This window comes from Apus apus, chromosome 7, assembly GCF_020740795.1.
Source record: "Apus apus isolate bApuApu2 chromosome 7, bApuApu2.pri.cur, whole genome shotgun sequence".
NCBI lineage: Eukaryota > Metazoa > Chordata > Aves > Apodiformes > Apodidae > Apus > Apus apus.
In genome coordinates, this window is record NC_067288.1 from 2,669,187 (window position 1) to 2,682,756 (window position 13,570).

The 13,570-nt window shown below is 57.1% G+C and overlaps 1 protein-coding gene across 1 annotated transcript in view; it reads left to right on the forward strand.

Moving 5' to 3' along the window:
- LAMC2 (laminin subunit gamma 2) overlaps positions 1-13,570 on the forward strand; it is a 19,029-nt gene continuing 5,459 nt past the window's right edge. The window contains exons 1-15 of the mRNA XM_051624955.1: positions 1-86; positions 4,779-4,967; positions 6,535-6,664; positions 7,363-7,461; positions 7,636-7,772; positions 8,106-8,228; positions 8,352-8,541; positions 8,894-9,006; positions 9,267-9,485; positions 10,545-10,724; positions 11,397-11,630; positions 11,856-11,992; positions 12,460-12,613; positions 12,720-12,925; positions 13,202-13,281. Coding sequence (XP_051480915.1) covers positions 2-86; positions 4,779-4,967; positions 6,535-6,664; positions 7,363-7,461; positions 7,636-7,772; positions 8,106-8,228; positions 8,352-8,541; positions 8,894-9,006; positions 9,267-9,485; positions 10,545-10,724; positions 11,397-11,630; positions 11,856-11,992; positions 12,460-12,613; positions 12,720-12,925; positions 13,202-13,281 — 2,276 coding nt within the window. The 5' untranslated portion in view covers position 1. The remainder of the gene's footprint in view (positions 87-4,778; positions 4,968-6,534; positions 6,665-7,362; positions 7,462-7,635; positions 7,773-8,105; positions 8,229-8,351; positions 8,542-8,893; positions 9,007-9,266; positions 9,486-10,544; positions 10,725-11,396; positions 11,631-11,855; positions 11,993-12,459; positions 12,614-12,719; positions 12,926-13,201; positions 13,282-13,570) is intronic.

The window sequence follows — 13,570 nt, forward strand, 5'->3', positions numbered from 1 at the left end:
GATGGGGGGCCGGGGGCTGCTGCCCCTCTGCTGCCTGCTGGCCGCCCTGCCCGCCCTGCCCGCCCGCCGCGCCCGCCCGGCACCAGGTGAGGCCGGGGAAGGTCGGGGTCCCGCCAGGGGCTGAGCCCCGGGGCCCAGGAGGGGCAGGAACCGGGGGCCGGCTGGGTGCTGCAGCTCTCCCCTCCCTCGGGGTTACGGCTGGATCTGGGGGCACTTCTTATGTTTCCGCTGAGGTTAAATATCGCATGAGCATTTCGTCCTTCTCTTCTCCTCCTTTCTCTTCTCCTCCTTTCTCTTCTCCTCCTTTCTCTTCTCCTTCTCCTCTTCTCCTTCTCCTCTTCTCCTTCTCCTCTTCTCCTTTCTCTTCTCCTTTCTCTTCTCCTCTCTTCTCCTTCTCTTCTCTTCTCCTTCTCTTCTCTTCTCTTCTCTTCTCCTTCTCTTCTCTTCTCTTCTCTTCTCTTCTCTTCTCTTCTCTTCTCTTCTCTTCTCTTCTCTTCTCTTCTCTTCTCTTCTCTTCTCTTCTCTTCTCTTCTCTTCTCTTCTCTTCTCTTCTCTCTCCTCTCTCCTCTCTCCTTCTCTCCTTCTCTCCTTCTCTTCTCCTTTTCTCCTTCTCTTCTCCTTTTCTCCTTCTCTTCTCCTTTTCTCCTTCTCTCCTTCTCTCCTTCTCTCCTTCTCTCCTTCTCTCCTTCTCTCCTTCTCTCCTCTCTCCTTCTCTCCTTCTCTCCTCCTTCTCTTCTCCTTCTCTTCTCCTTCTCTCCTTTTCTCCTTCTCTTCTCCTTTTCTCCTTCTCTTCTCCTTTTCTCCTTCTCTTCTCCTTTTCTCCTTCTCTTCTCCTTTTCTCCTTCCCCTGGCACTCCCTTTAAATAACTTTTTTTTTTGTACTTTACCACTTTCTGCACCAGCCCTTGCTGCTTGGGTGGGATTCAGGTGTGAGCATCGCCCAGGGACCGAGAGGTTAATTTGTAATCAAAACATTCCCCGAGCCAAAGGAAGAGCTGGAAGCACCCAGGATCCAGTTTGCTGTAGCAACATGTGCAGCGTTTGTCTTTTGTGTGAGCCTGTGGGGCTGACGAGGTGCCCAGGGCCCCTCTGCACCCCCTGGGTTGGGATGAGCCTCCTGCTGTGCACAGCTTCAAAAAGTGGCCGTGCAAGGGGCTGGAATTGCTCCTCTGTCAGTTTCTCTTGGGTTGCAGTGCAAGTGATGGGGAAAGGGTGCTGAGTAAGTGCTGCTGAGTAAGTGTGGGTTTGTTTTCCTTTTTGGAAAAAAAGAAAAAAGACTTTATTTGCTTTTCTTGCTTCCTGGATAACAATTACAGCAGCCTTCATTGCATGCTACTGATGTAGGTTGTTTCTCTTCCCCCTTCCTGGCAATGTGGAGGCAACTGCTGCTTTCCCAAGGACTCTTGCACCTCTTTCCGTGCGCGGGTGACAGCAGCGCTCAGCAGCCCTCCACGCTTCCCAAGCTGCTTTGGTGGTGTAAATAAGTCTCTCATGCTGCTCCTCTTCTGGTCCTGGCACTAGATGTGTGCTTGTAATTAGGACACGTAATCCTGTTTTGCTTGTAAATGAGCTGCTTGGGTCAGGTTGGGTTCATGTCTGGTCTGGGTGCTTGTACTCTGGACTGTGCAGAGCTGTGCCCGAGCCAGGGCACATTTGCCTCGGTGTGGGTGCCTGCATGGGGTGGCTGAAGACATCTCTCAGGGCTTGGGGAAGAGTGGGGGGGAGACACGGGGCAGGTCAGAGCCCCACTGTGCCAAAGAGGTGTCCAACTGGGTGTGTTGGAAAGGAGAAGACATCAAATGGCAGGTTTCGGCTCCTGGCGCCTGGTCTGTCCCTGCTGATGGAGCCCCAGGAGACAGGCAGGTCTTCCAGCAGCAAGAAAGCTGTGGAGACAAGTGATGGGGAAAACCTGGGACTTGGGGTAGCAGATTGGGCTGACCCTGGGTCACAGTCCTAGAAGGACAGAGCAGAGGATGGCTTGTCTTGTCATGGAGGCTTCATTGCATGCAAAGCTCTGTCGATCCCCTGAGGAAAGGAGTGGCCTTTGCAGGCTGCCTTGTGTGTCCAGACCTATTGGACCTGCTTTTCAGACCCAAAGCCAACCTAGTTTTCTGGTTTTGTTACTTTAAGATGACAGTTTAAGAGGTCTGAAGCCACCTGTCTCCTTCTCCAAGCCCTTTTGCTGTGGGAATTTGACTCAGCACAGCACACAAGCATTTTTCATGCTTTCTTCTGCTGGGCAGGAGCCGGGGGAGCGATGTCCTGCTGGATCTGTGCCACAGGCCTCCTCCATCCTGATGTAGTGCTGAAGACATCCAGCTGCAAAGCTCCTCTGGGGAGCCTGTTCTTCTCCACAGCTGTCTGAGAAATGGATGATCTCAGGGCAGAGCCCCAGGGCACCTGAACACAAAACGGATTCTCTCCTCACTTTGTCCCCATCTCCTAGCAGCTCTGGCATGGTCCATCTACTTAGCATCTCCACTGGTAAATATTAACCTGCCTGAGCTCTCAGGGTTCCAGGACAAGGCTGGAACAGCTAAGCTGGTGGCACTGATCTGCAACAACATCTGAAATGGCTAGGCAGAGCAGAACTTGTGGCAGGGCTGGGAGAGCAGGCTCTGAATGGGCTGCAGCTGTGGAGTCAGACCCGAGAGAGGTTTTTGTTCCCTGGGGGAGCTGTGCTCATGCCTGTAATTTAGCAGCCCAGGATTATGTACTCTTAGGGTGATGCATGGTGGAGTTTAACCTGGTGATCCTTCTGGGTCCCTTCCAACTTGAGATGCTCTCACTTTAGTGCAGAGGGATGGGGTGGGATCGACCCCAAGGAGTCCCACTGTGGAGGCTGAGGGCACACACCTTGAGAGTCCCACACTACTGCTTGTGGTGGGTTGTTCATCCTGTCCCTGCCCTTTGGTGACTGGTGTCCCCGAGGCTCTCAATGCTTTCTCACACCCTAAGAGACAGGACATGTGCACCCACAGGTCCTCTACCAGCAGGCTGGGGTGGCAGAAGACCTTCTGCAGCTGGGCCTCGGTGTGCTGGCAGCCGTGCTGCAAGGGAAGAACCGTGTTTGCTGGCACTGGAAAAAATCTCTCTCCCTGTTTGCTGGCGTGTGAGGTCACCTCTCTTCTTGGCAGCCGGCTTGGCTGAGCGCCCGCCTCTGGAATGTGGGTGCTGGTGGGCATGTGGGAGGGTGCTGGGCCGTGCCCAGGTGCATGCTTGGGCGGTGAGCACAAGAGGCTTCGCCTGGTCCCAGGAATCACAGCTACAGAGGACAAGGACCTTGTATCCTGGGGCTAAGCTGTGTCAGTAGAGCTCTAGGAAGGAGGAGCCTCTGTGTGTATCAAGCAGAACTTGCTGTCCTCATCCATGCTGCAGGTTTCAGCTTGCTCTTGGATTCCCTCCACCTCCCTGTGCTGTCAGAAGTGGCCTGAGCTGGGGATGGGCAGCTGGAGGCTGCTTCTTGTGTCCCACAAGGTCACCCACAGGTGGACACTGAGGAACCCATGGCTGTGGCAGGGTGGTCTGAAGCAGCTTGTTAGCAGGCTCTGCCCCCCTGTTGGTCCTCATCGTTCCCTCGGTGTGTTTCTTTCTCCAGCCTGTCTTTGACAACTGTTCTCTCAGGCACATCTGCTCTCTTTGGTGGCACTGAGGGATCTGTCTGAAATAAAGGTCCTCAGGTTTAAACGCTCCAGGGCTGGCTGCTGAGGGCTTGAGAAGTAGATGAGAGTAGTGGCTTCAGGAGAACACCTGGGCAAAGCCATGAGGAAGAGTGCTTGGAGCAGGGATGTCTGGGGAGATACCTGACAGTTTGCTCTGCAGAGGTCCCATCTGTCCTGGCTGTCGTGGGATGGAAAATCTCAGACCTGTCCTCCCTGGTATCCATCATGCAGTGATGTGGGCAGCTGCAGCTTTTCTTCCTGGGGAGGGTGGGGTGAGATGACCTGTGTCATCCTGCCCCAACCTTTATTTTTATTTTGTTTTTAAACCTCCCTCTTGGCTGGCATGGTTCTGCCAAGGTCCTCTGATCACAAACCACTCCTCATCATCCCTGCACTTGGCTAGAGGATGATTTCATTACAGACTTAAATGGAGTGGCCTGGTAGTGCCAGTTGAGCTTTCCCTTCTGGGCTTGCTCCTGGTCAGAGGCTGGGTAAGACCAAGCATAACCTCAAGGATCTTTCCCTTTTCCCTGAAGTCATCAGTGAAGCCCCCCTTTTAGCAGGACAAGTTTTGGAGTCTCCTTTACCATCTCTGCTTATTCAAAGACTTGGTTGTGTTGGAAGGATGGAGAATGGGCTGTTCTCCTCTGTGCTGCTGCAGCATGGAGTGGAGCTGCTTGGCCTGGGGGGGTTGTCCATCCTCAGCTGTGTTGGCAGTGGATCACAGAAAGGTTTACGTTGGAAGGGACCTTCAAAGGTCACCCAGTCCAACCCTCCTGCAGCGAGCAGGTACATCTTCAGCTAGATCAGGTTGCTCAGAGCCTGTCCAGCCTGAGCTTGCATGTTCCCAAGAATGGGGCATCTGTCACCTTTCTGGGCAACCCGGGCCAACGTCTTGCCACCCTCATTGTAGAAACTGCTCCCAAGTGCAGGGATGGGGAGCGTGGTGTGGCCATGGGTGGCATGTGTGTGGCTGGTGGCCCCAGATGTGTGGGGAACACGATGAGCAGAGCAAGAAAGGGAGGTTTGCACGGCCCGGGCTTGTTCCTCGCCTTGTATCAAGGTGGGCTTTGTAGATGGTGCCTTCATCTCTCGGTGTCTCTCTCCTCTCCCCAGCCTGTGACTGCCACGGGATGTCCAGGCAGTGTGTCTTCGACTGGCAGCTCCTGCAGGAGACCGGGAACGGGTTCCGCTGCCTGGGCTGCGGGGGCAACACGGCGGGACCGCGCTGCGAGCGCTGCCGGGACGGCTTCTTCCGCCAGCGGGAGGGCAACTGCTGCCTGCCCTGCCACTGCCACCCGCAGGGTAGGTGCCTGCCTCCGGAGGGGATGGGGTGGGGTGGGCTGGGGGGGGGTCAGGGGGCTTGAAGCCAGTCCCTGGGCTCTGCTGAGCACCTGGGCTGAGCGAGGCTCTGGGCCCCCGTGCACCAGGTCAGATCGCGGCAAGGAAAAGTGAGCGGGGCCAGCTCGGCTCCAGGTGGGGTTATCTTGGGGTGGGCCAGAGCCTGGTGCTGTGTTGCTGCACCAGAAGGAGGAGCTTCTCCTCCTCCTCGGTGCACCCCTGTTAGGTGCTCAGAGTCTCGGAGCCCTCAGCAGCTCCAGGCTGCAGCCAGGCTTCAAAACACACCTGCCCCTCAAAATAATCACAGAAGGGTTTGGGTTAAGAGAGACGTTTAAAGATCGCCTTTTCCATCCCCCCTGCCACGGGCAGGGCCTCCTTCCACCAGACCAGGTTGCTCCAAGCCCCATCCAACCTGGCCTTGAACACTTCCGGGGATGGAACAGCTGCAGCTTCCCTGGGAAATCTGTGCCAGGGTCTCACCAGCCTCATCATAAAACTCTTCTTCCTCGCTTCCCATCTAAACCTCCTCTCTTCCAGTTTAAAGCCACTGCCCCTTGTCCTGTCACTACAAGCCCCCATAAGAAGTCTCCATCATTACAGCATGTGCCCTCCTGAGGCTCAGTGCTGTGAACTTGGGAATGACCCTTTTGCTTTTATGATGCAATTAAAAGCCTTTGCAGGGCTCACCTTTATCTATTGACCCCCTCACGTATCGAAAGGCTGCAGTGAGGGCTCCCCGGGCCCTTCTCTTCTCCAGGCTGAACAACCCAAACTCTCTCAGCCTGTCTCCAGAGCAGAGCTGCTCCAGCCCTCAGATAATCTCCGTGGCCTCCTCTGGACTCACTCCAACAGTTCTTTGTTGTTCGTGTGTTGGTGACTCCAGAACTGGACACAGCACAGCAGGGGGGGTCTCACAAGAGAGGAGTAGAGGGAGAGAATCTCCTCCCTTGACCTGCTGCTCATGCTGCTGGTGATGCAGCCCAGGATATGGTTTAGGTTTTGAGGTGCTGGGAGGATAAATACCCCCATGGGTTCCCCCTGTGCTGGCCCAGCAGGGAGGCCCAGAGGCAAGACTGTGGCTCTTACATCCCCTCCCCTCAGCGCCTGCATGTGCACAAGGGTAGGTCAGAAGTGGAGGAGTCCCGTAAGGTCCTTGTGGTGGCACCAAAATAGTTTCCCAGATATCTACTAGCAGAGGGGCTGGCAAAAAAGGAGTCATTCTCCTCCTGGTTTGTGTGCACTGGTGTCCATCTTGTCCTTTGCAATGACCTTCATAGTAGAGAAGAATGCCTTGTCCTGGGCATCTGGTCAGTGCCTGCTGGGATTTGTCTCCTCCGAGTCTCCTGCATCAGCCAGGGAGGCTGGAGCAGCTGTAACAGCCAGACCTGCTGTCTCAGCCTGGTGCTGGGACCTCAAGAAGGGGGCCTGTTGCTGAGGTTGGATTGCTGCTGCAGCAGCGACTGCCCCAGAGGAGCACCAAGAGGTTGGGGTGAGGTGTCCATCTGAGTTTCTCCTTCCCCTCTCCCTGCAGGCTCCCTCAGCCCACAGTGTGACAGCAACGGCCAGTGCAGCTGCAAACCTGGTGTGATGGGCGAGAAGTGCGACCAGTGCCAGCCGGGCTTTGAGTCTCTCTCTGAGGCTGGGTGCCAGAGGAGTGGGCAGTAAGTGCTGGTGGCCACCGGTGGGGTGGGGACAGCTGGAGGGCCAGCTGCTGGAGCTCTCCCAGCCACTGTGAAGAACCCGTGGTAGCTGGAAACGCCTCGTGCAGCAGCAGTTTGTGTCATGACTGCAGGTGGTGTTGGTGCCACTTGCAAAGACTGTCCCTATGCAAAGACATATGTGCAAAAATCGACCCCTTCCTTTGCACAAAGCCCTGTTTACGCACCTTCTGAGGTGCTTCTGGTTCACCTTCCTCAGTGCTGTCTTCTTCATCCCACTGTTGCTCCTTCAGGCCCCCCAGCAGGCAAAAGGTGGGGATCAGGGTTGCCATGCTGCCGTGTCTGGCCTCCTGCTCAAATCTCCCAGGGGTGTTGCTGCCTGTTGGAGCTCAGCCAGGTCTATTAAGCTCAGCAGAGCTTCCCTTTGCTCTTGTAGGTGGAGGTTTCTGGAGAAAGGCAGCTGGGATGGTTGCAAGCTGGTGCTCTGAGGTGTCCTGGGGCAGTAGCGTTGGGGCACCATCTCAGCCTGGCATCTGGCTGCAGCTGGATTGCTTAGAGATGGCTCTGCTGATGATTTTCCCCCTTCTAGCACGGGACTGGTGGCTGGGGGGTTCTCTGCTGCCGTGTATAACCACTGGGGGCACTGAGCTCCCCGGCTGGGCTGGAGATCCAGGTGGAGGTTCCTGCTGTCACTGTTGCAGGAGCCTGCAGTGCGAGTGTGACCCAGCTGGAAGCCTGGGGACCTGCCTCTCTGGCCACTGTGTCTGCAAGGAGAGAGTGACCGGGGAGCACTGTGAGAGGTGGGTGGCAGGAGGACCTGCTGGAGCTCTGCGTGGCACGGCCTCCACCTCCCTGCTGTGCATCCCTGGCAGTGACCTCCAGCCGTGACAGTGTCTGTGCTGCTGCCAGAGGGCTGCTTGTACTGACCAGGAGAAAACGGACTGGAATGGTGTCACTTTCTTGTGTTTCCCCAGGTGCAAGGGGAATTTCTATAACTTGGATGCCAGGAACCCTGTGGGATGCTCCCCCTGCTTCTGCTACGGGCACTCGGCTGCGTGTGTCAGTGCAGACAACTACAGTGCCCACAACATCACCTCCACCTTCCAGCAAGGTGAAGCCCCAAGCAGGACATCCCTGTGGCTCCTGGGGGTGTTTGCCATCCCTGCTCTTCAATCTGCTGGAGAAGCCCCTCTGGGAGTCTCTGCTTTGATGGATGGGATGGCTTGATCGTAGGGTGGAAGGTTGGGAAGGGAGCATGGCCTTCATCCTGTCTTTTCTGCCCCTTGGGAGGGAAGCTCCATGCCCAGCCTGGCTTATTTTCCCCTTGGAGACCCAAGGGGGAAGGAAGCCAGAAGTTTCGATTAGACACAAGCTCCAGAAAGATGCCTGGAGTCCAGGAAACACCTTCCTTGTCCCTGCTGACTGCTCCCTGTTGGCAGTCCAGGTGCCGAAGGCTGGCGTGGTGTCCAGGAAGGCAGCTCCCCAGCCCAGCTCCAGTGGTCCCCACGGCACCGGGACGTGTTCCTCACCGCGCGCAGCTCCGAGCCGACGTACTTCGTGGCACCCGGTAGGCGTGGGATGGGTGAGGGGGAGAGGTGATGGTGTCCCCTCTGCTCGGCCTGACCCCATGAGCTGAGCACTTAGGAGGTTTCAAACCTTTGATTTTTTTTTTGGTCCCTTCTCTTCACAGCAAAATTCCTTGGAAACCAGCAGCTGAGCTACAGCCAGACGCTCTCCTTCGATTACCGGCTGGACCGAGGGGGCCTCCATCCATCTCTGCACGACGTGGTCCTGGAAGGAGATGGCTTGAGGGTCACTGCCCCCTTCTTGCCCCAGGGGGAGGTCCTGCCTTGTGGTGTCAGCCAGACTTACACATTCAGGTACAGGGGGATGCTGGAGAATTTGGGGAAGGGTGAGCAAGAAAAGTCGTGGCTGCAAGGAGTTCCTGGATTCAGCTGTGATCCCTTGGAGGTGGCAAATGGTGGCCTGGTTTGGGCTGGATGCTCCTCTGGTGCTTCTCCCCCGAATGAGGAGGTTACCTTTTGAGAGGAGTAGTAGAAAATCTGTCCTGAGGTTGGGCTGGGTGCTTTGCTCGGGGTCAGTGGCACGGGTGGAAGTTGTGTTTCAAAGCCCTGAGCTGAGGAGGGAGATGGGTGAGGGCTGCTGCATCTTCCTGACGAGGCATCTCATGTCCCTGAAACCGGTTCCACTTTTCCCTCCTCCCACGGGCAGGTTGGACGAGCACCTGAGCAGCAGCTGGAGCCCGAGGCTGAGTCACTTGGAGTATCGCAGGTTGTTGGGAAACCTGACGGGTCTCTGGATCCGAGCCACCTTTGGGGAGTACAGTAAGTGGGGGGAGAGCTTGTGAGGTTGGCTTCTCATGGCTGGAGACACCAAGTCTCCAGATGGAGACACCTCTGCTGGAAGGTCTTAAAAATAACAACCAAAGACATTTTTTAAAGTGTCCTCAGAGGGGTTACGTTAAATTATTAAGAGCCTGAGCAGGTTGTGGCGAAACCTCTGACCTGTGCATGCCTCAGGGGTGAGGGACTTGCAGGTGGAGCCGTTTTTCCTGCAGGTGACTGGATGTCTCTGCTCCCTCCAGGCACTGGCTACCTGGACAACGTCACCCTGGGGTCGGCGCAGCCGGGGGCCGGAGCCCCCGCGCCCTGGGTGGAGCAGTGTGAGTGCCCGGCAGGGCACGGGGGGCAGTTCTGCCAGAAATGTGCCCCTGGGTTCCACAGGGATGTTCCCAGCCTGGGGCCCTTCAGCGGCTGCGTTCCCTGCAATTGCCGGGGGGGAGGAATTTGTGATCCTGACACGGGTAAGAGGAGCTGCTACCACATGGGGCTTGTAAGGGGCTTGTGTCCTGAGAACAGGGGGGTGGGATCCCTGGCCTGGGGGACTGGAATGCAGGGAGCATCAGGGGTTAAAATCCCCAAAGCCGGGAAACACTGTGGCCAAAAATGCAGGAAAGGTGCCTAGGGATCAAATCGGGCTTGGATGATGCTCACTGGTGAGAGGAAACCCATCTCCTCCTGCTTGGAGAGCATTAAAACTATTTTCATCTGACTTCTTATTTTTAAAGTAAGTGTGGTGTCTGAAGGGCTCCGGGATGGAGACACGGTTCCCTGTCTGTCTACTTAAAGTAGCAGAGTTGCCATAAAAAGTCAAAGTAATGTGAAGTTCAGCTGCTGCCATTTTCCGAGTCTGAGTTGGGATTGAATTTCCAAACATCTGAACATTGATTACAAGGGACAAAAGGCAAAGTGTGGCTCCTTGAGAGCTATAGCAGCTGTGAAAAACGAGCTCCAGCCCCCTTTGGGGGGTGCTAGCCAGCCTCCAGAGTGTGGAATGGGCTCTTCTCCCAAGTAACCAGTGATAGAACAAGGGGGAACAGCCTCAGGTTGTGCCAGGGAACATTCTGATTGGATATTGGGAAGAATTTCTTCACCCAAAGGGTTGTCAGGCCCTGGCCCAGGCTGCCCAGGGCAGTGGAGGAGTCACCATCCCTGGAGGGATTTCAAAACCATGTAGATGTGGTGCTGAGGTCCCTCAGGGGTGGTGGACTTGGCAGTGCTGGGTTAACAGTTGGACTTGATGATCTTAAAGATCTTTTCCAACCCAAACAGTTCTCTGATTCCTCAGTGGGATCTCGCTGGGCCCCCATGGCAGGAGCAGGACCTGGTCCCTCCCGCAGGGCAATGGGCTGATGGGCAGAGAAATGAAGGGCATCTGGGCTAGTCGTGGGGATTGCAAGGGCTCCAGGACAGGCTGCTAGACCAGACGTGCTGGTGCTGCAGCAAGTGGCGTGGCCAGGAGGTGGGGTGGTGGAGGGTGTCCCAGAGCAAACTGCCCTGAGCCCTTTTTCTTCCTCCTCCAGGCGAATGCTATTCGGGAGATGAAGACGTGGGCAACAGTGTCAGCTGCCCCTTCGGCTCCTACCGGGACCCCCGGCAGCCCCAGGGCTGCAGGGCCTGTCCCTGCAGCAATGGCCAAGGCTGCTCGGTGGTGCCAGGCAGCGAGGAGGTCTTCTGTGACCAGTGCCCTCCTGGAGCTGCTGGTAATGCCCTCCTCCAGGTCCCTTCTGCTCTGCCTTTCCCTGGAGCTTAAAGCCACCGTATGGGGAGATGCAGGTGGCGACAGGCTGGGATGCTCAGAGCCAGGCTGATCATCCCATCTTCTCAGCCCAGCTTGCCTGGTGGTCCTGTCTGGAACAGGGTGTTTCGGCCCACAAGGGCTGTGCAAACATTGGTTATCCTGCCCCCAGGAAAGGTTTTCATTGAAATGGATGATGTGGATGGAAAAAGGACGGGTGGGAAAGGAGGGGGATAGAAAAACAGGGGAAAAAATATAGAAAACGACTTGCCTGAGTTCAGTCATTGCACCCAGCCCTCGAGAGCCTGCCCAGAGCATCGTGTGCTGGCTGTGGTGGGGAGGAGAGTGGAGATGCTGTTGTGCTGACAGGCACTGGTCACGCTGGACCTCTAATCCTGGGGTCAGTTCTGGGCCCCTCGTGACAAGAAGGACAATGAGGGGCTGGGCCGAGTCCAGAGAAGGGCAACGGAGCTGGGGAAGGGTCTGGAGCACAAGCCTGATGAGGAGCAGCTGAGGGAAAGGCGGGGGGGGTCGTTTAACCTGGAGCAAAGGAGGCTGAGGAGAGACCTTCTGGCTCCGCAACTCCCGGGAAGGAGTCCTCCACCTTCCAGACGAGAGCGTGTCCCTCTCTTCCCAGGGGCCAACTGCGAATACTGCGCCGACGGGTACTTCGGAGACCCGGCGGCTTCCCGGCCCTGCCGGCCGTGCCAGTGCCACGGCAACGTGGAGCCCAACGCCGTGGGCAACTGCGACCGCCAGACGGGCGAGTGCCTCAAGTGCATCCACAACACCGCCGGCTCCTCCTGCCACCGCTGCCGCGACGGCTTCTTCGGCAACCCCCTGGCCCCCGACCCCGCCGACAAGTGCCGAGGTGAGGGGCGGGCAGGGGTTTGGGCTGAGGAGGGCTTGGGAGAGCCCAGGCAGGAGTGCAGGGTGGTGCTGCGGGGAGAGCTGCGAAAAGCTGGGGCTGGGAAGTGGGAGCGGAGAGCAGGGAGCTGAGCAAGAGGGGGAGAGGGTGGGAGGGAAGCAGGGGGAGAGGGTGGGTGGCGGGAGGGACCTGAGGGAGACACTGAAGCCCTGCCACTCTGACCTGCAGCCTGTGCCTGCCACTCGGCCGGCGCCGAGCCCCCGCGGTGCAGGAGCGACGGGAGCTGCATCTGCAAGCCTGGCTTCTGGGGCCCCAGCTGCGAGGAGAGCGAGTGCCCGGCCTGCTATGGTCAGGTGAAAGGCCAGGTGAGCATCTGTGCCAGCCCGGGGCTGCTGGGTGATGAGGGGTGCAGTGCTGTGCTTGCCCTTGAGCTTCTCCTCCTGGCTTCCTCAAGCCACCTCCTGGGGCGAGGGAGAAGTGGTTTTGCAGCCTGCACCTGCGCTTTGGGTTTGTACCAAAGTGTAAGTTCAACACTTCCAGGGATGGGGGATCCACAGCTTCTCTGGGCAAGCTGGGCCAGGGTCTCACCACCCTCACAGTGAAGAATTTCTTCCTAACATCTCATATAAATCTGCCCTCTTCCAGTTTAAAGCCATTCCTTCTTGTTCTGTCATTCCATGCCCTTGTAAAAAGTCCCTCCCCAGCTTTCCTGGAGCTTTCTCTTCTCCAGGCTGAACAAGCCCAACTCTCTGTGGACCCAGTTCCCATCCTGGTCTTTCCACCATGGGTTCAGTGTCATGCTGGCTGATGGCTGGGTCTGCTCTGGTTGCAGGTGGACCTGTACCTGCAGCAGCTGGCAGAGCTGGAGGTGCTGCTCTCAGAGGCACAGGCTGGTGGTGGTTCTGAGAGCCAGGAACTGGAGGGGAGGATGCAGCTGGCTGAGGAGATGCTGCAGACCATCCTTGGGGAAGCCCTGAGCCTGCAAGGTACCACCTGTCCACTGCCCCTGGATGGGGCCACTGATGCTGTATCAGGGGAGGGGTTTGCTTGGCAATGAGTTTCTCTTCAGCCTTCTCCTTTCCTTCTCACCAGCCTCTGACAGGTCTCTGGAAAGCCGCCTGGCCAGCATGAAGGGGCAAGGGTCCAGGTCCCAGAGCTGCATGGACGAGATCAAGGCCACAGTGGAGAGGCTGAGGTCTCTCAGGAGCCAGTATGAGAGGCAGGTGCAGGACACCAGGCACCTTCTGGAGAGGGCCAGGCTGGACCTGGACCACAGCGGAGCCGCTCTGCGTCAGGTGGTAAGAGCATCCTCGTGTGATGTGCTCCCAGTCTAGGCCAGGGCTGGAAAAAATCCATGAAGGGAGCAAGAATGTAAGATATTCCAGTTGTTGCTTTGTTTTTGAGAGTGCAGAAGACATTCTGGTGTCCCTTTCTGTAGGGCTGGGGCTTGGGGAGGTGGTGCTGGGGGTCTGTGGGAGGCTGGGGAGCTTTAAGGTGATGTAGGTGCCTCTTTTGCTGCTGAAGGGGATGGAGGGCAGGGAGGAGGACTCACACCTCTCCTCCTCCCTCCACAGAACATTCCTGTTTCAAACCTTCCCGGGGGCTCCAGTCAGCTCTTAATGCTGGCCCAGGAGGCTCTGAGACTGGCCAACAGGTGAGTCACTCCTGCCATTGGCCAAGAGAGAAGGGAGGGGGACTCAGATCATGCTGGCACCCAGAAGGGGCTCTCTCCTCACCCTCAGTCTGCAGCTTCCATGACCTCTGTGCTCCAGGACCTCCATGTCCTGGAGCAGAGGAAGATGTGTCTGCTGGTCTACAGAGCTGTCCTTGGTCACCTTTGAGGGTGGTGTTGGGCGTATTCTGAAAGTACCTTTGAGGTCAGAGTTTGGCCCGGGGAAGTCCAGTTGGAACAGGCAGTATCTGCTCACCCCCCTGGCCCTCCC